This window comes from Pan paniscus, chromosome 21 (assembly GCF_029289425.2).
Source record: "Pan paniscus chromosome 21, NHGRI_mPanPan1-v2.0_pri, whole genome shotgun sequence".
NCBI lineage: Eukaryota > Metazoa > Chordata > Mammalia > Primates > Hominidae > Pan > Pan paniscus.
In genome coordinates, this window is record NC_073270.2 from 41,908,081 (window position 1) to 41,931,310 (window position 23,230).

Genomic DNA, 23,230 nt, shown 5'->3' on the forward strand with positions numbered 1-23,230 from the left:
CACAGGGTGGGAGGGGTGCCTGTGACCTCGGCCACTAACCCCTCACCTCCCATGACCCTCCCTCCTCCCCACTTCCTCTGTCTCTCCCTTCCTCCTCCCTTTGCCCTGTGACTCTTTGTCCGCTTGCCTCCATCTGTCTCTCTCCGCGTGTGGTTCCTGCCCCTCTCGCTGTCATACCATTGCTGTCCCTCCCTGTCACATGATCTCCTTCATGCCAATGCAGGCGTGCTGGTCACCATGACAACAGAGACAGGCCCCGACTCTGAGGTGAAGAAAGCTCAGGAGGAGGCCCCGCAGCAGCCCGAGGCTGCCGCCGCTGTGACCACCCCTGTGACCCCTGCAGGCCACGGCCACCCAGAGGCCAACTCCAATGAGAAGCATCCATCCCAGCAGGACACGCGGCCTGCTGAACAGGTGTGTGCCCGAGAGCATGGGCGTAACTTTCCTGCCCAGACCGTCCTCCAGGTCCAGTTCTTAGGGCTCCAGTATTTTTTCTGGAGGGAGGAAAGAAGGAAACTAAGATTTATTAGTGACCCGTTACATGCCAAGCACTGTGCTGGGAGCATTGTTGTTATTTTATTTTCTTTTTTGAGACAGGTCTCATTCTGTTGCCCAGGCTGGAGTGCAGCCTCAATCTCCCAGGCTCAAGCAATCCTCCCGCCTCAGCCTCCTGAGTAGCAGGGACAACAGGCGTGCACCACCGCACCTGGCTAATTGTTTTAACTTTCTTTTTTTTTTTTAATTGAGTTGGAGTCTCGCCCTGTCACCCAGGCTGGAGTGCAGTGGTGCCACTGCACTCTTCGCTCACTGTGACCTCTGCCGCCCGGGTTCAAGCAATTCTCCTGCCTCAGCCTCCTTAGTAACTGGGATTACAGGCATGCACCACCACGCCTAGCTAATTTATATATTTTTAGTAAAGACAGAGTCTCACCATATTGGCCAGGCTGGTCTCAAACTCCTGAGCTCAGGTGATCCACCTGCCTTGGACTCCCAAAGTGCTGGGATTACAGGTGTGAGCCACCATGCCTGGCCATAATTTTTTTTTTTTTTAACTTTCAGTAGAGATGAGGTCTTGCTATGCTGCCTAGACTGGTCTCAAACTCCTGGGCTCGAGTGATCCTCCCACCTTGGCCTCCCAAAGTTCTGGGATTACAGGTGTGAGCCACCATGCTTGGCCCATTGTGGTCATTTTAAAATTTTATTCTCTCAGACTAAAGAGGGTAGCTACTAACTCCCCCATTTTACACCTGGGGAAACTGAGCACCAGCAGGATAAAATGAGTTATCCAAAGTCACATTGCCATAAAGTAACAGAGGTGAAGACAAATCTAGATCTGATTTTGAAGCCTGAGTTCTTTCCATTTATTTTCCTACCCCTGAACCTGTCTGTTCTAGCTTGGCCAGCCCCATGTAACCCCAGAGCAAAACCCATTGCCCTAAAGCTACAACAGACTCACCTCCTCATCTAATTAACACCTTCCTTAATTCACGACAGGCCTGGAGGGGGCAGGGACTTGGCCAAGATCACTGAGGGCGTCAGCAGTGGAGTTAGGACCCGGGGCGGGCGGCGGTGGGGCAGGTCTCTGGCCTTTCTCCTCTCCTTTAACTCAGTCCACAGCTCCCAGACTCCTGCTAGATCCAGTGACAGACAAAAAGGAGACCAGATGAATGCTGTGATGAGTCATGTGCTGCTCTGGGGAGACAGGGCAGCTCTGGCCACTGGCTTTGGTTTCATGGGATGCTCCTGCCTCAGAGGATGCCTATGGCAGCAGTAGCCTGCAGGGAAGATGGGGACCCCTCACACAAGGCCACCCATTATGCATGGAAGCCCTGGCTCTCCTCCTGTACACACCAGCCATGGACCCTAGTTGCCCTGTGGGTCTCAGACGGTAGCGACTTTCATTCTGGGGTCTGTCTTGGCCCCAGATGCCTCTATATTGCTTCTTACTTATAGGAAAGGCCATGGCTTAAAACTCACTGAGCAAACTATTCCCTTGCTTGGTCCTGCAGAGCCTAGACATGGAGGAGAAGGACTACAGTGAGGCCGATGGCCTTTCGGAGAGGACCACGCCTAGCAAGGCCCAGAAATCGCCCCAGAAGATTGCCAAGAAATACAAGAGTGCCATCTGCCGGGTCACTCTGCTTGATGCCTCGGAGTATGAGTGTGAGGTGGAGGTAGGGGAGCACTGAGTGCCATATGTCCCGTCCCCGGTCAGCCAGCCTCAGGTCCAGGGCAGGCTCCAGCTTGGGCCAAACCAGAGGAGTCCTGGACTAGTCACAGTGTCCAGAGAGATGACCTGGCTCGGAGCTCCTTTGTACAGATGGTGGCACCAAAGCCTGGAGAGAGTGGTTATGATTCCAAATAGAATTAGACGAGGTACAGGGCTGGCACCAGGGGAAGATTTTGCAGGGTGACTATACCTTGGCAAGGATGCCACCATGTAAGGGCTGATCTACAAACAGTAGACCTGGGAACTGGGCTCCCCTATTCACCCAGGAGAGACTGACATTTAAATTAGAATCATTTTTATATACTAGGTGGAGAGAGGGCTCCTCCCTTCCTAGTGAATGTCCCTGTCCAGGGCACCATCTCAAGTCTCCAGGACAAACTAGTCACCTCAGGGTTCTATGGCAAGCCCATCACCACGTCACAGGGAGGCGGCCCATTGGGAAGATGTCACCCAGGCCATGTAGAAACCCTGTGGTATGGCCCTGCCCCATGGTGGTGACACAGCAGATGCCTCCTTCTGGGTTTGGCCCTCCTGGCCTCACATTTAGGTCTCCTTTTCCTGTATAGGTTCTGACTCCTGCCCTAATTCTGAGCTCTCGCTCGCCCCCTCTGTGAGCCCTTAGAGGTTCTATCCCTGCCGAGGCAGCATTCGTGGCCCTTCTCCGCATGTGTGAAAGGGCTCAGAGGGTGTCCTTGCTACTGAGATTTATAGGAGCTGCCCCCTTTTCTCTCCCATGCCCTGATTTTAGGGATGTGGCTTACTCCTGAGCCCTGGGAGACTGAGTCCCTCTTCTCTACAGGGTTTTGATTTGTTTTGTTTTTATGTACATGTATTTTTTCTTTTTTTTCTTTTTTTTTTTTTTGTTGAGACAGAGTCTTGCTCTGTTGCCCAGGCTGGTGTGCAGTGGTGCGATCTCAGCTCCCTGCAACCTCAATCTCCCAGGTTCAAGCAGTTCTCCTGCTTCAGCCTCCTGAATAGCTGGGATTACAGGTGCCCGCCACCACACCCGGCTAATTTTTGTATTTTTAGTAGAGACAGGGTTTCACCATGTTGCCCAGGCTGGTCTCAAACTCCTGGCCTCAAGTGATCTGCCTGCCTTGGCCTCCCAAAGTGCTGGGATTACAGGCATGAGCCACTGCGCCCGACTGTGTATGTATTTTGTCTATAGAAAGACTTCACCTTCCCTGCTCCTGGGACAAAGGAAAGGGCTGTCTTCTGTGTCCTCTCTCCTACCTTGATGGGCCCCAAGACGCCATTTCTGCCTGTCCTAGAAGTGCACAAAGCATTTGACTGAGGCTAGGTCCTCTCTCTCTGATGATCTCCAGGTTCAGGAATTCCTTGCCAGGCTTGGTCCCGAGGGCCCAGCCAGACCTTACAGGGGTCTCACTCCCTCTCTAGAGTCCCTGGCTCTTTGGGTGGTGACTGCCTCCTGTTCCCCTGTCATGTGATCCCCTTATTGGTGCTCATCTTTACCCCTGTGGGTTTGGAGTGCCCAGTCGGGTTCTCGGCTTCGTCATTCTGAATGGTGGTTCAGAGAGGCCCAAGCCTAGCTCTACAGGAGTGGGAGGAACCTACCTGGCCCTAACAATGGTACTTCCAGCAGAAGCTGATGGAGGCCCCATGAGCCTCTGTGAAACCTCACTGGCTGTGGGGAAGGGAGTGGTGGGCTAGCCTGGGCTGCCCTGGATTTCACTCAGGGAAGGGAGGGTCACACTGTGACCCTGAGTCCCAAGCCCTCCCCTTCTCCCCCTGCCCGCTTCTGTCATATTCCAGGGGCGGCTTCTCTTCCTCTCACACCCAAAGCTTAGGACTTGGTTTTCTGCTCCTTCGGTCTAAGTTAGCCTCCTTCTAATCACTAAAAAGGAAGGAGAAAGCCGTCACTTCCTATGCCTTCCACTTCAGCTTCTCCCCAAGCAAGCTCAAAGTCCAGAAACCACCACCAGAACTTGGAAGAAGGCCATCAAGGAGCTGGCCATTGTTGTCACCCCCAGGATCCCTTAGGACTCAGAGGGCAGAGCCAAGTGGGTGGCAGGAGCGCTGCATTCCTGTCCAGACACCGAAAGGCCCTTGGGGTTTTTGAATTGTCCTGGTGGAGCCTAGGGTATCTCCCAGCCTCGCCCCGGGGTGTGCTTCAGCCTCATAGCTGCTCTGCTTCCCTCCTTAGAAACATGGCCGGGGCCAGGTGCTGTTTGACCTGGTCTGTGAACACCTCAACCTCCTAGAGAAGGACTACTTCGGCCTGACCTTCTGTGATGCCGACAGCCAGAAGGTACCTGGGCTAGGGAGCAGGGTGGGACCTGCTCTTCCGTTAGGCTCCTGTAATCCTGGCCACCCCCCACAGCATCCATTAGTGCTCAAATCATTAAGCATCTTCTGTTTGCGTGTCCCCAAGGCTCAACCAGCCCTATCCACCTGCGGTTCCCTGTCTCAGCCATTTCTTGGTGACATACAGGTCACCCCCAGATGAGAATTTGGAGAGCCCTGGTCTGGCTGCTAGAGTTGCTGGGGGAGCTGAGGAGCTCCCTGCTAGAGCTTCTCCCCTACCCTTGGGAGGCTCTGAGTTTCCTTCTTCCTGCCAGTCCCATTGCAGATGCATCACCTGCTCACTGGGACTGCCTCAGGGCAGTGGCAGCTCCGGGCACTGGGTCCAAGCCTGGTGGTGAATCCTGGCCCCATTCCCCTCACCCCCTAGTCCCAAGGAAAAGGAACCAAGAGGCTTAGCCAAGGAAGGGCGTTCCCTACAAGGGGCTGCTGACCAGCCATTTCAGGATATTTCTCTCTCTCAGCCCAGTCAGGTCCTTTCCTGTGTCTTCCCTCTGAAGATCTCTATCTTTTCTTTTAGAACTGGCTGGACCCCTCCAAGGAGATCAAGAAGCAGATCCGGAGTGAGTGGCTTGTTGTGTTTGGGGAGGTGGGTGGGTGAGGGGATTCCAGGCCATGAGAGCCCCCCTTGTACTGCTCTCTCCTCCTTTGGAAAGTGCATTTCAGGCCAGGCGTTGTGGCTCATCCCTGTAATCCCAACACTTTGCGAGGCTGAGGCGGGTGGATCACTTGAGGTCAGGAGTTCAAGACCATCCTGGCCAACATGGGAAAAGCCTGTCCCTACCAAAAAAAAAATACAAACATTAGCTGGGCGTGGTGGCGGGTGCTTGTAATCCCAGCTACTCGGGAGGCTGAGGCACTGGGACTGCCTCAAGCGATTCTCTTGGACCTGGGAGGCAGAGGTTGCAGTGAGCTGAGATCATGCCACTGCACTCCAGCCTGGGCAACAGAGCAAAATTTCATCTCAAAAAAGGAAAAAAAAAAAAAAAAAAAAGAAAATGCATTCAGATCCATGAGTCCGTGTACTCCACATGGCAGATCTTGGGAGAAGCCAGAGTGGGAAGGACAAGTCTAAGGCCCAGAGAAGAGAAACGACTGTGCAGAGTCACACAGCAAGTTAGCAGAGGAATCATAAATACATTCAGGACGTCAGCTCTAGAAGGGACCTGCAGAGCCATCTAGGACAAAGGACAAGCAGATGGGCTGGAAACAGCCACCCTTCTGTCCAGGAATGGTGTAGTCTTCAGTAAACAATGACCCTTTCCTCAGAGGCCCAGAGAGAGGCAGTTATTACCTAAGGTCACAGAGCCAAATGTTGGCTGAGCCAGGTCTTGAGCCCTGGTCTTCCAGCACCATCCTGTGCTCTTTTCAAGGCCTGGGGTGAAGGCAGATGAGCAGGCCAACAACCTGTCCTTTCTGGCCCAGAGAGAGAAAGCATGTCGGGAAGGGATGGGGCAGCTCCCAAATGGCAGAAGGGGGTGGTAGGTGGCCTCAGCAAGGCAGCCTGAGTAGTTGGAGACCTGGGGCCTCGAGGCAGAGATGCCTCCACCCAGGGCCCCTCCCCCTTGGCTGTGGTTGGTCTCTCCTGAACTCCCTGGTCCCCTGGCTGGAAAGCTGTAGCTGAGCCTGTTGCCATGACAGCGGGCAGCTGGGCCCAGGGATGCCAGCTGACTCTGCAGGAGGGGGCTCGAGGAATTCTTCCTGAAGGTTCTGTCAGTTGGAGACAAAGAGGCAGGCACACAGACAGAGTGCACTCCTCGGGGGGCTGACAGATCCTCCGCCTGGGCTTCAGGCTGTCCCCCAGGAGCCCCAGCCTGGCTGGGAGGCCTGTCTCTCATGACTAAAGGGATCGGAAAACATATAGGCAGCCGAGTGTGTGGTGTTTGGTCAGGACCAGGAGCTTGGGAAAGACAGGTGGCTGGACCAAATGGTCAGGTCTCAGCATCCCTCCCAGAGGTGGCCTGCAGCCCCTGCCAGCACAGCCCAGGCCTGGTGGATGTCACTCCTTGTAGCCATCCCAAGTCATCGAGTAAGTCTTGATCGCTAGCAAGTACCTTATCCAGGAGAGCCACAGTCTCTGCCTGTACCCCTGTAACTTCCAGCCATTTATCCTCATCCTACCTTCTGGTGCCCCAGTGGAGCAATTTTTTGCCCTCTGTGACAGCACCTCAGCCTTCTGAAGGTGGTCCCATTGGTCCTTGTGGCCTGAGCTCCAGAGTTGGGTGTATCTCCTCCCAAACCTCAGTCCACCTGGGGCAAGGTAGGGCAAAGTAGGGCACCTGGGACAAGCTTTCCACCTCTCTGGGCCCCTGCTTCTCCTTGGCCAGTGGATTAGTAGTTCCTGCCTCATGAAGTGGGGGTGACAGTTCAATGACATATGTATGGACAGCACCAAGCACATAGTAGGTGCTCAGTAGCTGTTTTCTTCTTGCTTCCCTGAGGCAATCTGGTGTGATGGTTAAGCAGACAGACACTGAGGCCAGACTGCCTGGATTTGAATGTTAACTCCACCTGATTCTTGTGTTGACTGTGCCTTGGTTTCCTCCTCTGTAAAGCAGGGTAATGCTAGTACTTATATTTATGTTGTTGTGAGGGTTAAATGAGTATTACATGTAGAATGGTGCCTGCACACAGTAGCACCCAGTATGATTAGCTATTATTTATTTTTATTATTATTATTGATTATTACCATTATTATTCCTGAGGTAGGAATTCCGGAGACCATTGTTATTCATTGAAGCTGCTCTTTCCAAGGAGTCGGTGTGGTCAGGAGCCTGGGCTCTGGGGCCAGATGGCCAGAGTTAGGATCCCCATTCTCTACCACTGACTAGCTGAGTGACCCTGAGAGAGTGACTTAACCTCTCAGAATTCATCTATAAAACAGAAAGTCAACTTCAGGATGATTATGAAGATCAAACCCCTGTACATGTGCATAAAGTTCTTAGCAAGCACAGTGACTGGCATCTAGTAAGAGTTTGAGATGTGACATCTGTATGGTGCAGATGGTGGTTACCGCAGAGACAAGGATGGTAGTGATGATGTGGCCTCCAGTGGTCCATGACCACAGCCCTGCCATGGATGGGCCTCGCTTTCTCATTTTGTCAGGGGCCATTTTGAGCCTGGCACCTGAAATGTCCCAGGGGTGGTCTGACCATTGTTGTGGATATGTAGACTTTCGCTAATTTTGTCCAGTACCTCATATCTACCTGCCTTCATCCCCTCTCAAGTGACCACCCCTTCTCTGTGCTTGCAGAGCTTGCTTCCAGCTATAACCTCAGCCTTTATTCCCCTGTGTATCTTCTTAGATGTGTGCCATTGGTTTTTCACATCTAAGTGTGGAGGTTAGCATTTATCCCCCTAAAATATCCCTTTGTTACATTTAGCCCATTATATTTACCTTTTAGGTCTTGTTTATAATCCAATCCTGTCTTCTGAGATGGAGTCAACATGATATAGGGCAGAGTTTTCCAACATGTGTTCTGAGAAACATTAATCTTTCAGGATGCTCTGTGAAAAATGGATACAACAGATCAAATCATTTTTGGAAATTCTTGAATGCATGTTCCCCTCAGAGAGTTGCAGTGCACAGTAGCAGGGTGAGGGCTCTGACAAGTCCAAATTTAGGAAACCTGTTTAATATATTATCTAGACTTTTTTCTTATCATTAACATCCTGCAACCCAGACTAGGTTGTAGACCAAGGAGCCAGGTGGCCTGGGTTTGAACCCCAGCATTGCCACTTCCAAGCGGGGTGACCTTGGGCTAATTTACTGCCTGGGCCTCAGTGTCTTCATCTATAAAATGGGGCTAATCATAGGACTTACTCATGGGGTTGTGGTGAGGTTTACTGAAGTAATGTTTGTAAAGCAATTAACAGTGTGCCTGGCATGCAGCGTCAGTTTTCTTTCTTTCTTTCTTTCTACCTTCCTTCCTACTGCTAGCTCACGAGTCTCTTAACTTGGGCCTCAGTTTGCTAATCTGTCAAATGGGAATAATGTTCCAGCCTTCCTGATTGGATTGTCCTGAGATTATAGATAGGAGAAACTTTGAAAAACTGCCCAGAGGATGGTGCATCTGGACCACCCAGTGGGGTGTTAGGGCCTCGCTGATCTCTCTCCCATCTCCTCTCAGGTAGCCCCTGGAATTTTGCCTTCACAGTCAAGTTCTACCCGCCTGATCCTGCCCAGCTGACAGAAGACATCACAAGGTGAGGGCTGTGGAGGGAGAGACAGGTGTGCTGGCTGTGTGGGACTATGGATGAGGGCCCCTGGCCCTGGGGACACAGGCAGTATGTGACAGCAGCTGCAAATGCAGTCGCCTACCGAGGTCAGGCAGACAGCATCGTACACAGGAAGCCGACTCATTGTAAGAAACACAGTGATGCAAGCACAGTGGTCAGTGGCAGCTGACCCTTGATGTCAGAGGAGGAGGTATCACAGGGAACTGCGGGGCCTTTTGTAGATTTAAGAGGACAGAAGCCACCTAAAACAGTTGCTGTTCCCCTCCAGGCCATCACTGTCATGTAGGAATTGGGCCTGATTGTTGAAATGAACCTAGAGATTAAAGAATAAAAACCACAGTTCTAAATGTTGGCAACAAATGCAAACTTTAAAAAAACATAGCATGGGCCATCTCTGGGTGGGACATACCAAACCCATGTAAAAGCTGCTGTGCTGGGTGAGCCACCAGTTTGCAGCATTGGGAGTATGGAGAGGGTAGAATGGGATGCCTTTGAACGTAGAACTTTGGTCTGCATGCCACTCTGTGCACACATCAGGCATGTGGAAGTCAAGTGGGTCTTGGGACTCCCCACAGAGAAAAGCCTGGGCTGTTGGGGCAAGCGTGGACTGTGTGTGCAGTCTCGTTGTGCCTCAGGGCCAGTAGATAACATGGCCTGAAGATTGGAAATGAGTGCAAAGCATCCTTCAGGATGGGAGCTTCCGTGGGGTTATCCCATTTCTGGAAACCAGAACGGGGGAAGCCCTTCTCTTAAGCCCTTTCCAAAGAGATAGTCTCACTTCATGATATCCTGGGGCTGTGTCATCCAGGTGATGGGCCTTATACTCCCAACATAAAATATGGGCTTGGAGTTCCCCTACAGCAGGGGAAGGGCTCCTAAGCCAGCCCCTCTCTCCCATTGGGTCCCTCCTTCATCTTCATGTTGATTACCTGTTTGCCAGGCCATCGACCAAAGGTCAAGGTGCTGACTCTGGCCTTGGGAGATAAGACAGATGTTCCTGGAACAGATCAGGCCTGGGCTTTGGCGTCATTAGTCCTAGTTCTGAGCCCTGAGGTCAGGTGCGGGCTAATGTGGCAGCAGCAAGATCTGAAATTCCATTCCCAAGTGGACTGTGTAGGTTAAGCCAGCACAGCCTCAATCCCCCTGGTCTTCCCTACTGATACCTCTCCTGTTTGTGCCAGACACTGGGCACTGTGCTTCCAGGGACACCAGGAAGGAAGTTAGGCCTGCCTAGCACAGATGGCCCCAGGAGATGGGTGCTATAGCAGCTGATTTTGCCAAAAATAGTTAGGCCCGAAATAAACTGGTCAAAATGACAAATTGATTGAAATGAAAGATTGGTCAGAATATTTGGCAGTGATTTCTGAATTTTGAGACTTTTGAACAGAATGCCCATAAGCCTGTACTCGGTGCCTGTGATGTTTGAGCTGCTACTGATTCTGAGTCTATGCCTTGGCCCTGGGCGCACACTGAGGCTGCACATACTTTTTGCCAGGACTTCAGTTCTGACTGTGAAATAATGTCACCAAGTAGTAAGAATTATTTTAAGTAAAAGATACTTAAAAGAAAAAAGCCCAGATGTGGTGGCTCACACCTGTAATCCCAGCACTTTGGGAGACAATGGCAGGAAGATTGCTTGAGACCAGGAGTTTGAGACCAGTCTGGGCAACATGGCAAAACCTTGTCTCCACAAAAAATACAAAAATTAGCTGGGCGTGGTGGCATGTGGCTGTAATCCCAGCTACTCAGGAGGCTGAGACAGGAGAATCGCTTGAATCTGAGAGTCAGAGGTTGCAGTGAGCTGAGATCGCGCCACTGCACTCCAGCCTGGGTGACAGAGTGAGACTCCATCTCAAAAAAAGAAAAAAAGAAAAAGAAATAGGCAGTTGAAAAAAATGGTGAAACATAACAAAAAATGGACAGGGAGGCATCGTTGGCTAAAAATGAAACTTTTTTTTAATACATAGTAACCAAAAAAGCAATAAAAATGGTTTTAAATGGTTCTAAAATTGTAAAATCGTCCAACTGTGCATAAAAGTTATAAAAAATCATGGCCTGGTAGTTGGAAATGTTTCTTTAAACCAATTTGTTTTCAGACAATTTACTTAGAGCTGGAGGCAAAATAAGAAAGTTTTGGGAAAGCATTGGCAAGCAGGTTCATCTGGGACATGGAATACAATGTGGAAGTTAAAATGAATGGGGTAGAGTCACATGTGCTGACATGGGAGGGCTCTAAGGCCTGGGTATGAAAAAATGAGCTGTTAGAATCAGAGACAGCATTTGATGCCATTTACAGGTAAGAAACATCCATAAATCAAAACCACATACATTTCTGGTCATCAAGAGGAAATTTAGAGTCACCTCTAAAGTGTGAATTTTTCCACAACATGAATACAGTATATTACTTGTATAATTAAAACTATACGACATTTTGTAATGGCCAAACCAGCAAAGTAGTCCTATTTAGCTTGAAATTGAGTTAGAAATTGAAAATGCTGTCATAATAGAAAACAAATTCCTCAAATTTAGAAATGCACAAAAATGCTTAAAGTCATGTGAAATGTTGCAAAACCATCTCATGAGACATACCCAGATTGTCAATATATGAAGCGCCGATGTCTACAAACACACTTTTCTGCTGAGCTATGTTCTATTTAGTTCTGATGGACAGCTGTGCTTGGGGGATCTAGGGAGGAGTAGGGCCCTGTGCCCATGCTGGCTCTCCCCTATCTCCAGATACTACCTGTGCCTGCAGCTGCGGGCAGACATCATCACGGGCCGGCTGCCATGCTCCTTTGTCACGCATGCCCTACTGGGCTCCTACGCTGTGCAGGCTGAGCTGGGTGACTATGATGCTGAGGAGCATGTGGGCAACTATGTCAGCGAGCTCCGCTTCGCCCCTAACCAGACCCGGGAGCTGGAGGAGAGGATCATGGAGCTGCATAAGACATATAGGTAAGAGGGTGCCAGCCAGGGCCTTCTGTGGCTCCTTGGCCAGTGGGAGCCTTCCTTGCAGGCCTGAATGTCCTAGGCCGCCGCATACTGTGCTGTTTGTACCCCGCCTGGCTCTGCCCCTAGCTTGAGGTATATCTAAGAGCAAATCATCTCTGTAAATAGGAACGATAGTGACTGGCTGTGTGGCCTTGATGACCTTTTGGGACCCAAGTTTCTTAAGCTCCTCTATAGGTGTGATAATTCCCTGTCCTTGGCCTCTGAGAATAAGTTTATCTGCCAACTGGAGAAAATAATCGCTACTGTGTCTCTGAGTAAGTGTCCTCATGTCTAGATCTTGGTGTAGAGTTCAAAAGTTTGGACCCGAAAGCCAGCCTGCTAGGGTTCCTATACTGGCTCTGCCACTTTCTAACTAGAGGATCTCAGGAAGGTCATTGCACTTCCTATGCTTTGGTTTCCTCATCTGTTCAAGGTGGATGCTGTTAAACCCACCCTGTAGGATTGTTGGGAAGCCTAAATAGCACATATTAAAGGCACACTGCATGTTGGCTGTTAGTGTTGCTGTCTGTGGATCGAGGGGTTGAACAGTTGATCATGCAGGGGAAAGTACCTCGTTCCAGCAGTTGGACGATAATTAACTAGTGTGATTGTAGGCTGGTTATTTAACCTATCTAAGCCCCATTTTTCACCTGTATATGCACAAAGTTAGATTATCAGTGTCTCTCAACTATTGGCATTTGGGGCAGGAGAATTCATTGTGCAGAATGTTCAGCATCCCTGGGACCCAGTAAATGCCCATAACACCTTCTCAGTCCTTGTAACAACCCAGATACTCCCCTTTGCCATTGCTTCTGTACAGGGTCCCCTGGAGAGGAACCCTTGGAACTAAATGATTTGTAGGGTCCTTTTAAGCTGGAAGTATTTGGGGCTGTAAGTCCAGGATTGTTATGGGGACTCAATATAATTAATAATGTAAAGGTGCATTATAAACTGTAAAGTGCGGCACCCAGGGAAAGGAGTATGGTGATATTGTCTCATTACTATTGAGGATGGAGGGAATTAGGAGGCCTTGGTTCTGTGGGCGTTATCTGGAGAGGAGGGCTAGAGTCAGATGTGGAGGGATCGTGTACGTGGGGAAGAGCCTGCTGGGGTGTGATGAATGCTAGGTCAAGGGTGGCAAATGCTGTCTCTGAGAGTCGCACACTAACTCCATTTAGTTAATAGCGACTGCTGTGGTGTTGTGTTGAGTAGGACACTGATTCCCTACAATGCCTAGGTTAGCAATATCCACCTGGGCATAGGAATAGGGAGTAGTGGCCTGCCTGCCATCTATTTGTCATCCCTGTCCTAGATAGCAAGACATCTTAGGATTTGCAAGAGTCATAATAATTCAGAGAAAGATGTTCAGATCAATATGGGCTGGAGAAATACTAAGGGCTGTCCCTAAAGCTCTTTGGACCTAAAGCACACTGACATCTCGTGTCCAAGTATCCCACACAGCAGCCCAGAGGTAGACAGGTCACAGGAAACTGAGGCCTGGAGGATACACAAGACCTGTAATGAAGTGATTAGGAGCATAAACTCTGAAGTCACATTGTCTAGATTCAAATTCTGACTCTTCTCCTTCATAGCAGTGTGACCTTGGACAAGTTACTCAATGTCTCTGTGCCGGTTTTTTCATCTGTAAAATGAGAATAATAATAATACCTATCTTACAGAGTTGTTATGAGGATTCAGTGAGTTAATATGTGTAAAGTGCTTAGAACAGTAACCAGCACATAGTACTCAATAAGTGTTTGCTGTGACTAAGTATAAAATGTAGTCCAAGTTTCCTGGCAGCCAAAGCAAAGAAGGAACTTGATTAATTACATAACTCTTCTTTTTGGAAAGGAGAATGTGCACCTGTTCCTTAGGAGAGATTAAGTGGCTTCTGATACTAAATTCTGCAAGAAATATCCTGTGTGGGTAATAATTTAGGAGCCCCTGGGTGATTATAATGAACAATGTCCTTAACAATGGTTTTACAGTCATGGAAAAGTAGAATTTATAGCTCACAGTCAACTCAGTGGCAGAATGAGGCAAAAATCCTGACTCCCAGCTCAGCCTTTGTATGATCCCTGGACTAACAAGACTGGACTTGAGCTTTGGCAGAAGTTGGGGGTTGGGTGGGCTGAAGTGGGAGTTGGGGTACACCCTCCTGCTCTGAGGGCAGAGGGAAAAGATTAGGGTGAGGCTCAGCATATTTGACTTTCTAGAATCATGGGTTCTGATGGTGGGCACCTTTGGACAGCAGGACTAAGCCTGGGCCTTTCCCTTGGTCACCTGTGATCACTTTCTTTCCCTCAGGGGGATGACCCCGGGAGAAGCAGAAATCCACTTCTTAGAGAATGCCAAGAAGCTTTCCATGTACGGAGTAGACCTGCACCATGCCAAGGTACCACCAGCTTCCTGGGTTCCCCTAGTGTCTGGGTGGTGCCCCCAAAGAACTATCAGGCCTTTCCCTAGGGCGTGGTGTGCCAGACCCTGTGTTACCTCCAACTTGAAACCTTTTCTGTTCTCATTCTCATTTCTCGAAGTTCCATAACCTTTTATTTTCTCATGATCTGTATTATTTTCTCCATGTATTTTATTTATGAACCTGTTTGAGCCACTGCTAGATTGGGAGCATTGTGAGGGAAAGACGTAGGCCTTAGTTTATTTCTATATCCCTAGCACCTGGCACATAGCCTGGCACCAAGTGTGTGCCACTAAATATTTGCTGGATGAATGAATGATTGAGTGATTGACAGAGCAAATGATCAAACAAGTGAGTGGGTGAAAAAAATACCTAAATGGATGAGTGAATGACTGAATGACTATGGGAGGGATTGGTCAGTGGGACTCCAGCATGGAGGCTCTAACCCTGCTCCTGAGAGCTCGTTACAAGCAGCGCACAGGGCAGTGTTTTCGGGGTGGGTGGCAGGCTGTCCCCAGGCATGGACCCCGGGCCTCCCATTCCATGGTCTCTTCTCATGCAGGACTCTGAGGGCATCGACATCATGTTAGGCGTTTGTGCCAATGGCCTGCTCATCTACCGGGACCGGCTGAGAATCAACCGCTTTGCCTGGCCCAAGATCCTCAAGATCTCCTACAAGAGGAGTAACTTCTATATCAAGATCCGGCCTGGGGAGGTGAGCCTGCCTTGGGAAACACTCCTTCTCACCGGAATCAACTAGAATGGAGTGGACCCTGGCAGCTGGGCCTGGACTGCCAACACACACACACACACACACACACACACACACACACACAGAGAGAGAGAGAGAGAGAGAGAGAGAGAGAGGAGTCTAAATAAAAGTATAACCACATATGGCCAGGTGCAGTGGCTCATGCCTGTAATTCCAGCACTTTAGAAGGCCGAGGAAGGTGGATCACATGAGGTCAGGAGTGTGAGACCAGCCTGGCCAACATGGTGAAACCCCGTCTCTACTAAAAATACAAAATTAGCTGGCACTGCACTCCAGCCTGGGCGACAGAGCAAGACTCTGTCTCAAAAAAAAAAAAAGGGAGAAAAAAAAGAAGAAATATAACTACATACATTCAGGTCACACAGATAAATGAATACATGTCTGTGTAAAGTTCATGTATTTAGGTGTTGTAAGTATGGAAGTTTGTACACATTTTAAGATACACAGACTCGACTATACATACAACACACACAAATGCAAACATGTATATGTCTACACCTCTTTTCCTTCAATTACCCACATCTCACCCATCAAAAAGCCCATTTGGTTGTACCTGTAGAATAAACATGAACCCATCTGCTTCTCTTCCTCTCCATCACACCCGCCTCCAGCATCCCCCATCTTTTGCCTGTGCCTATGAGGGCCTTCTCCCTCGCCTCTGGTGCTCTCCAGGTCATTTTCCTCACAGCTGCTGGAGAGATCTTAAAAAGTCCCTTTAATCAGATCATGGCAAGCCCACTCCCCCTTCCCATCCACACCCTTGCTTACACCTTTCAGGAACTCTCTTTAGCTCTTGAGCTAAACTTCAAACTCCTTCCATGGCCACCTACCTCTCCCACCTATTCCTTGCCACACTGCCCCATGCCCAAGGTGCTTTAGCCTCTTTGGCCTTGAGATCTTTGAATAAGTCGAGCTCTTTCCTGCCTGAGTGCTTCGCATTTGATGTTTCCTTTACCTGAAAGTGTCCCCCTCTCGCTTCTCACATAGCTGGTTCCTTCCCATTCTTCAAATGTCAGCTCAAGATCACCTAGATCTAGGTCTAGAGGGGATCCCCTGCTCTTCCTTAGATGACAGGAGCCCCTATGCCTTCCCAGTTCTGCTGCACCACACATCTCCCTTCATTCCCCTTGTAGCCCTGATCAGTGTCTGCAATTATCTTGTTTGCTTATTTGTTATTGGAGGTCCCCTTCCCCTACTAGAATCTTCTGCCTTGGTCTCCATGTATCTCTAGTGTTTAGCACTGGACCCATCACAGAGTAAGGGCTCAATCACCCTTATTGATTCAGTGAATGAACAGGCCAAAGTCGCAGATGCCTGAGAAGAGTTCAGAAAGAATGACTCACGTCTGTAATCCCAGCATTTTGGGAGGCTGAGGTGGGAGGACTGCTTGAGCCCAGGAGTTGGAGACCAGCCTAGGCAACATAGTGAGACTCATTCTCTACAAAAAATTAGCTGGTGTGGTGTCGTCTGACTGTAGTCCTGGCTACTTGGGAGGCTGAGGCAGGAGGATCTCTTGAGCCCAGGAATTCAAGGTTACAGTGAGCTATGATTGCGCCACTGTACTCCACCCTGGGCAAATGATCAAGACCCTGTGTCTCAAAAAAACATTAAACAAATGAAATAAAAAACACAAAGAATGGGCTAGTGGCGAGAGTGAGCTCAGGCCCTGCCTCTAACCTGCCCTTTTGGTTTTCCAGTATGAGCAATTTGAGAGCACAATTGGCTTTAAGCTCCCAAACCACCGGTCAGCCAAGAGACTGTGGAAGGTCTGCATCGAGCATCATACATTCTTCCGGTGAGCCTGACCTTGGATGGGGTAATGGGGATGGGGCAGAGGCCATGTGTATGGAGGGGAGCAGGGGGAGGAGTTAGTGAGAACTCTAGGAAAGTCCTCCACCCTTTCCCCAAGTCCCTCCCTTCCTGGACCACTTTGAATTGTTGTAGTTGGTGGAGTAGTGGGATGAAAGGCCAGCTGTGGTCTAACCTTGGGCCTGGCAGTGCAGGTCTGATTCTTCCTCCTCCCCTGCATCCCTCTGCTGCAGGCTGGTGTCCCCTGAGCCCCCACCCAAGGGCTTCCTGGTGATGGGCTCCAAGTTCCGGTACAGTGGGAGGACCCAGGCACAGACTCGCCAGGCCAGCGCCCTCATTGACCGGCCTGCACCCTTCTTTGAGCGTTCTTCCAGCAAACGGTACACCATGTCCCGCAGCCTTGATGGAGGTATGGCCCAAATTGGAGGGCTGGGCGGGGAATGGTCTTCAGAGGGAACTGGGGGAGTGGGCATGCTGGGTTCTGCAGAATGAGCAGGAAAATGGTAGATGCATCCCAAGTTCATCTGCACCAGGCTGGCCCCTCAAGACCAGTGCTGTCCCTGGGCAGCTCTTGGTGGCTTAGTCCCAACCTAGAGCTCACTCCCACTTGAGATGTGACACTACCACTCTCTGGATTCCCCACAACTTCCCTGAGTCGTGGTCTTTTGGGGTCCCAGGTTTAGCCATATGGTTTGGGCCACCTACCCAAGAAGCTTAGCAATCCACCAGTCTAACCTGTGGTCTAACCTTGGGCCTGGCAGTGCAGGTCTGATTCACCCTCCTCCCCTGCATCCCTCTGCTGCAGGCTAGTGTCCCTTGCACTGGTCATCATCATACTAGGAGAATAGTGTCTTATGACTGCAGTGTGGAGCTGATGATGCCTTATCTGCTGGGAGGCCAGGGCATCGTTCTTGGTCATTCTTTTGGTTCTACTAGGTTCTGGGCTGATTGACAATCTAACCACATGGCACTCTCCACTGTCCCCATTTCTATTGGATTGATGGATGCCCTTAACATCAATGAAAACTGGCCCTATATAGTCCTGTAGCAAGCAGACAGGGCTTAAAATGTGGTGCACAAACCACGTTTCATCAGAGTCGCCTGTGAGATTGTTAAGCAAGCACGAAAATTCCCAGGTTTTGCCCCAGACCTACTAAATCAGCACCTTTCAGGGCCCAAGTCTCTCCCCAGGATGTACACACTAGAGTTTGTAGGTGATGTTCGGAAGTCACATGGGTCACTGGGGAGATTCAGAATTATGCAGATCTGAGTTCAAATCTCGGCTTGACAGTCACCGTGGGCTGTTCTCTGGACACTGGAAGTGGTTCATAAATATCTGAATGAATGGATGGGTGACCTTAAGCAACTTATTTAACTCCCTGAGCCTATTTCCTCTTCTACAAAATACATAGTACCTACTTTGCTGTGTTCTAGGGAAAACTAAATGAGATCATGCCTAGAAAATATTCTGTGGCATATAGTAGCACCTTAAGAAATTGTACCCATCATTATTGTTTTTAGGTTTGTAGAGAGTGGCTTAAAGGTGGGAAGTGGGGGCTGGGCACGGTGACTCATGCCTGTAATCCCAGCACTTTGGGAGGCCAAGGCGGGCAGATCACCTGAGGTCAGGAGTTCGAGACCAGCCTGACCAATATGATGAAACCCCATCTCTACTAAAAATACAAAAATTAGCCGGGCGTGGTGGCATGCGCCTGTAATCTCAGCTACTCGGGAGGCTGAAACAGGAGAATTGCTTGGACCTGGGAGGCAGAGGTTGCAGTGAGCTCACACCATTGCATTCCAGCCTGGGCAACAAAGCGAGACTCCATCTCAAAAAAAATAAAAAAAATAAAAAATAAAAAGGCCAGGCACGGTGGTTCACACCTATAATCCCAACACTTCGGGAAGCCAAGGCAGGTGGATCACGAGGTCCAGAGATCAAGACCATCCTGGCCAACATGGTGAAACCTCGTCTCTACTAAAAATACAAAGATTAGCCAGGCATGGTGGCAGGCGCCTGTAGTCCCAGCTACTCGGGAGCTCAGGCAGGAGAATCACTTGAACCCGGGAGGTGAAGGTTGCAGTGAGCCAAGATTGCACCGCCACTGTACTCTAGCCTGGTGACAGAGCAAGACTCCGTCTCAAAAAAAAAAAAAAAAAAAAAAAGGTGGAAAGTGGGGACTTGGGTAGGGAAACCGTGGATACTCCCAGAACACCTTGGGGCAGGCCTCCAGGCAAGTTAGTTCTACTTATATTTTCTGAGTGTTATATGTGTGCCAGGCCTTGTGTTGGGTCCTGGGTATAGTATTTAGAGTGAATAGGTTTGGCCCTTTCCTTTGAGGAGCTCATAGAATAGCAGGTTTGTAAGCATTTTTTGTGGTTCAAGCAATGGGAAAAGCATGTGTAGAATGTAGAGTAGCCATGAGGAGGGAGGAATTAAGTCTAGAAGGGGCAGAAATGGCTCTGCAGAAAGGGTGCCAACTGGGCAGGGTTTGGAAGGATACCTAGGAGTTTGCCAAGTGATTAAGAAAGTCTGATGCTTTGTCTGGTATATGAAAATGAGACCTGTCTCAGGACTCCTGTGCATGTTTGAAAGATGTGTAGTTCTGCTAGGGTTCATCTGAGGCTGAAGAAGCTCCTTCTTCTCCTTGGGTAGACAGAGGACTGACAACTGGGGTTTATGCAAAGGGAAAGGTCCCTCCCCTGTAGCTTCCATTACTATGTCAGGAGCCAAATGAAGCCCAGATTCTGGCAGGCAGCAGAGGTTAGCCCAGACTGGTGAAGCTCATCGGAGAGGAACAGAAGCATGGACTCTAAGCTAGGAGGCCTTGGTCCCTGTCCCAACTCACCAAAAGGTCACCAGTGGGATATTTCCCCTCTTGATGTCTCCAGTCATCCTCTGTAAAATGGGGATAAGTCAGTCCCATTCCAGCCATCAACATAGGGTATTGTGTAAATCAAACGAAATATATGCATAAATGCGTACTTTGCAAAGTGAGTGTATATGAATAGAAAGGATAATTATCCTCTTTTTAAAATCTAGGCCAACCCCAAGGATAATCTGAGCTCTGGTTATTTTAAACCCGTGTTTTTCAGCCTATTTTCTACCAAGACACAATCCACGGGCATAGTCGGATTATGCCCAATGCGTGATGCGAAGTCTAGTTCCACCCCTTCCTTTCCTATTCAGAAAAGCATTTTGGAATACCAGTGAGTGAGAAAGGTGTTATTGCAGGCATCTCCCTGAATTCTCCCTAATTTATAAAGAAGGTAAATCAGTTGCAAATTTTAGGACTTTAGCTTTCACTAATAAAGCTAGTCTCACAATATTTGTGTGTTGCTAAATGATGATCAAGTGAGTATTCTACCACAACCACCACAACCAAAACAGCAACATTTATGGGCTGCCATTGATGGAAGACTCACTCTGTGCCAGCCACTCTTCCATAAATATTTATATACATTAGCTTGTTCATTCCTCACCTCCGCTTTCTAAAGCAGGCACTGCTTCTAGATGAGGAAACCGAGACCCAGCAATATTATGTAACCTACCCAAGGTCACACAGTCAAGAACAGATGGATTTGAGATTTGAACCCAGGCTCTAGTGCTGTAGAAACCAGGAAGGAGTCCTGGGCTGGGAGGCAACTCTGCCACTCACTGGCCATGTGATCAGAAGTCTACTTCACCCCTCTGGGCAATGGGTGAGGGGTGTGGAAGAGTTGGCTCCACTCCAGGCGTGGTTGGGCAGGGCTGGGCTGGTTCTCTGTCTGTTCTCTGGGAGGGGTCTCACATGGTTGCCTGGCTATCTCCACCCACTTCAGCAGAGTTCTCCCGCCCAGCCTCGGTCAGCGAGAACCACGATGCAGGGCCTGACGGTGACAAGCGGGATGAGGATGGCGAGTCTGGGGGGCAACGGTCAGAGGCTGAGGAGGGAGAGGTCAGGACTCCAACCAAGATCAAGGAGCTAAAGGTAGGAGCCTGGCTTTCTCATGCTCTCTGCCCTGGGGATCAGGAGGCTGACCTGAGGTCTAGCCTCGGCCTTGACCTTCACATGCCTCCAGCTGTGGCCAAGCACCCTTACTATGGAGTGCACCATGGCAGGGCCTTGCCTTTGGGTCATCTCTCAATACCTGGCCCTTGCCGGGATGGGGTGGGCATGGGAGTGGGCATGCTGCCTGTCCTGTACTCTCCCCAGCTTTGCCCTGCTTTTCCAGAGGGGCACTCTGTCCCCTAGAGGACTCAGGCCTCCTTTTGCACACTCTTAATTTGCCCCTCTGACTGGCATCTGGATCTGCACCACTCTCTTCCTCCTCAGAGCATGACCAGGTGTCACCAACAGCTCTAGGAGTGTGAGGTTCAAGTGTGTCCCCTTCCTATTTCCCCATGCCCCACTCGGGTGCACACACACAGTCCTAGTATCTGTGTGTACATGCTCATGCAGGATTGCATGACCTCAGCCTCACACTCATTTAATAACAGATGTATGCACCCGTCACCCTTAGATCCATGCACACAGATGTGCAAACAACATGCACACACACAGGTGTGTGCACACACAGGCCAGGGAGAGCTTCCTCTTGGTATAGTTGTTCAGCAGGTTTCTTTCCATCTACCTTGTGAGCACAGGGCCTTGAACATGCTCCCACTGACAGCGAGAGCAGGGAACTCCATTCTCACATCCCATCTGCCCAGTGTGGCTCTGCCCACTTGGCCTCTAGTTCCCTTCTCTGCCTTCCTGGGACAGCACCCTGCTTCACACCTGTACCTTCTTCTGACTACCTCACTGCCCTGCTGGTGGCCCACCCAGCTGCCCTGGCCTCCACTTGGTCGAGTGTGCGTGCTCTGGGCTCCTTGCTGGACCAAGCCCATCGTGGTATCTCTAATCCACCTGCTCTACTGACCCTGCTGCTTTCTTTCCCTCCTACCACATCCCACTAGCCGGAGCAGGAAACCACGCCGAGACACAAGCAGGAGGTACTGCATGGGACCTGTCCCTCCCTACCCAGCCGTTCCCATCCCTAGCTCATTTGTCACCATCCCACAGTCCATCCCAGGCTCACTTCCCTGGCACCATCTCAGCTTCAACTTCATCTCTGCTCCCCAGCCATCCCCCTCTGCAGCCGTCCTTGCTCCCCACTCCGCCACCCACTAAGTTTCTCTCTCCAGCTCCCTTCTTAGACTCTCCTGGCCAATCGGCCATCTCTCCCTCCTTCCTCAGCTCTCCCACCCTCTCCCCAGCTCACCTGGTCCTCCATACTTGCAGCTCACCTGCTGACCATCCCACCTGCACCACCAGCTCTTCCAGGCCATTCTGTGCTTTCATTTAGCACATCTCCCCTGACCCACCCCTTCCCTAGATTCATCTCCTCCCTGACAGCACTGTTCGGTCTCGCCTCCATCTCGTCTGTGTCCCCTGTGTCCTCACCCCTAGCTTCTTTTTGTATCTATTGGCAGTCAGATGTGGGAGTGGGGATTGGGGGTGGGGGAGGGAGGTGCCTCAGAGCACACCTGCATCTGCCCCAACTCCAGTCCTACACCTCCCCCAGGCAGGGTCGACTACTGCTCCGCTATGGCAAAAACCTCCTCCTTTTCTCCTCCTTTCCCCGTCTTCCCATTTGTTGCTTCCCCCAAATTATTCCTTCCATGTTAACCACTTCTTCCCTCTCACACAGTCACCAACTCTTCATCTGAACTTTAACTGCAAGAGAAGTGGGTTTATTCTTGGGCTGCCAAGGGAAAGGGCCAGAGACTGGGACATAAGAAGAGCCTTGCCTTGGAGTCCTGAGATCTGGGTTTCAACCCCACTTCTGCCACCAACTCTTTGAAGGTCTTGGGAAATTCCCCTCAGGCCCCAGTCCCCTGTCTGAACAGCAAAGCATTCAGACTAGGTTTCTCCAATGCCCTTAACCTTTAGGGATCCCAGGACCCCAGGATCCCACTGCTCCCTACAGCCTTCAGGGACACAACACACCCACGGAGGCAGTGGGGCAGGTTTGTGATGGAAGATGACAAGCCACATCTCAGGTTGGGACTCACTACCCATTGCAGCCCAAACCCTCTCCCTGTGCAAGCACCATCAGGTTTGACTTCTCAGACAGCCATGGTCCAGAGGGCAGCTCAGCTTGGGAAGGGATGCCCGAGGAACAGACAGATGTCTGGAGGGAAAGCAGGAGCCTCACTGGGATTGGTTTCCTTCCTGAGGTAGCTTAGGAGTCAGCCATAGTGGATCCTTGGGTACCAGAGATGAGCCCAGGGGAAGATTCTAGCTTTGTCCAAGGGTAAGCTTACCTTCCAGTGGTTCTTCCAGAATTACCTGATCTGACTTTAATAAGCTGAGATTGTCCATTTCTTGTCCTGAATTGAGTTAACATGAATTTTTAAGCAGCCTTGCAGATAAGCGTCCTTGGGCTGCCAGCCACCACTTTGCCCCAGAAGTAGCCAGATAAACAG

The 23,230-nt window shown here is 50.1% G+C and overlaps 1 protein-coding gene across 50 annotated transcripts in view; it reads left to right on the forward strand.

The window, feature by feature from the left end:
* EPB41L1 (erythrocyte membrane protein band 4.1 like 1) overlaps nucleotides 1-23,230 on the forward strand; it is a 77,752-nt gene that overhangs the window by 18,542 nt on the left and 35,980 nt on the right. For 12 of the 50 annotated variants that reach the window (XM_063600837.1, XM_063600838.1, XM_055104832.2 and 9 more), the window contains 11 exons: nucleotides 224-414; nucleotides 2,010-2,174; nucleotides 4,395-4,499; nucleotides 5,073-5,115; nucleotides 8,683-8,758; nucleotides 11,528-11,746; nucleotides 14,090-14,177; nucleotides 14,761-14,913; nucleotides 16,668-16,765; nucleotides 17,013-17,188; nucleotides 20,602-20,750. In XM_063600837.1, coding sequence (XP_063456907.1) covers nucleotides 238-414; nucleotides 2,010-2,174; nucleotides 4,395-4,499; nucleotides 5,073-5,115; nucleotides 8,683-8,758; nucleotides 11,528-11,746; nucleotides 14,090-14,177; nucleotides 14,761-14,913; nucleotides 16,668-16,765; nucleotides 17,013-17,188; nucleotides 20,602-20,750 — 1,449 coding nt within the window. In that variant the 5' untranslated portion in view covers nucleotides 224-237. Of the gene's footprint in view, nucleotides 1-223; nucleotides 415-2,009; nucleotides 2,175-4,394; nucleotides 4,500-5,072; nucleotides 5,116-8,682; nucleotides 8,759-11,527; nucleotides 11,747-14,089; nucleotides 14,178-14,760; nucleotides 14,914-16,667; nucleotides 16,766-17,012; nucleotides 17,189-20,601; nucleotides 20,751-21,718; nucleotides 21,755-23,230 lie in introns of those variants that run through there. The other 38 variants (XM_063600841.1, XM_057300849.2, XM_063600820.1 and 35 more) reach the window with 6 other exon arrangements.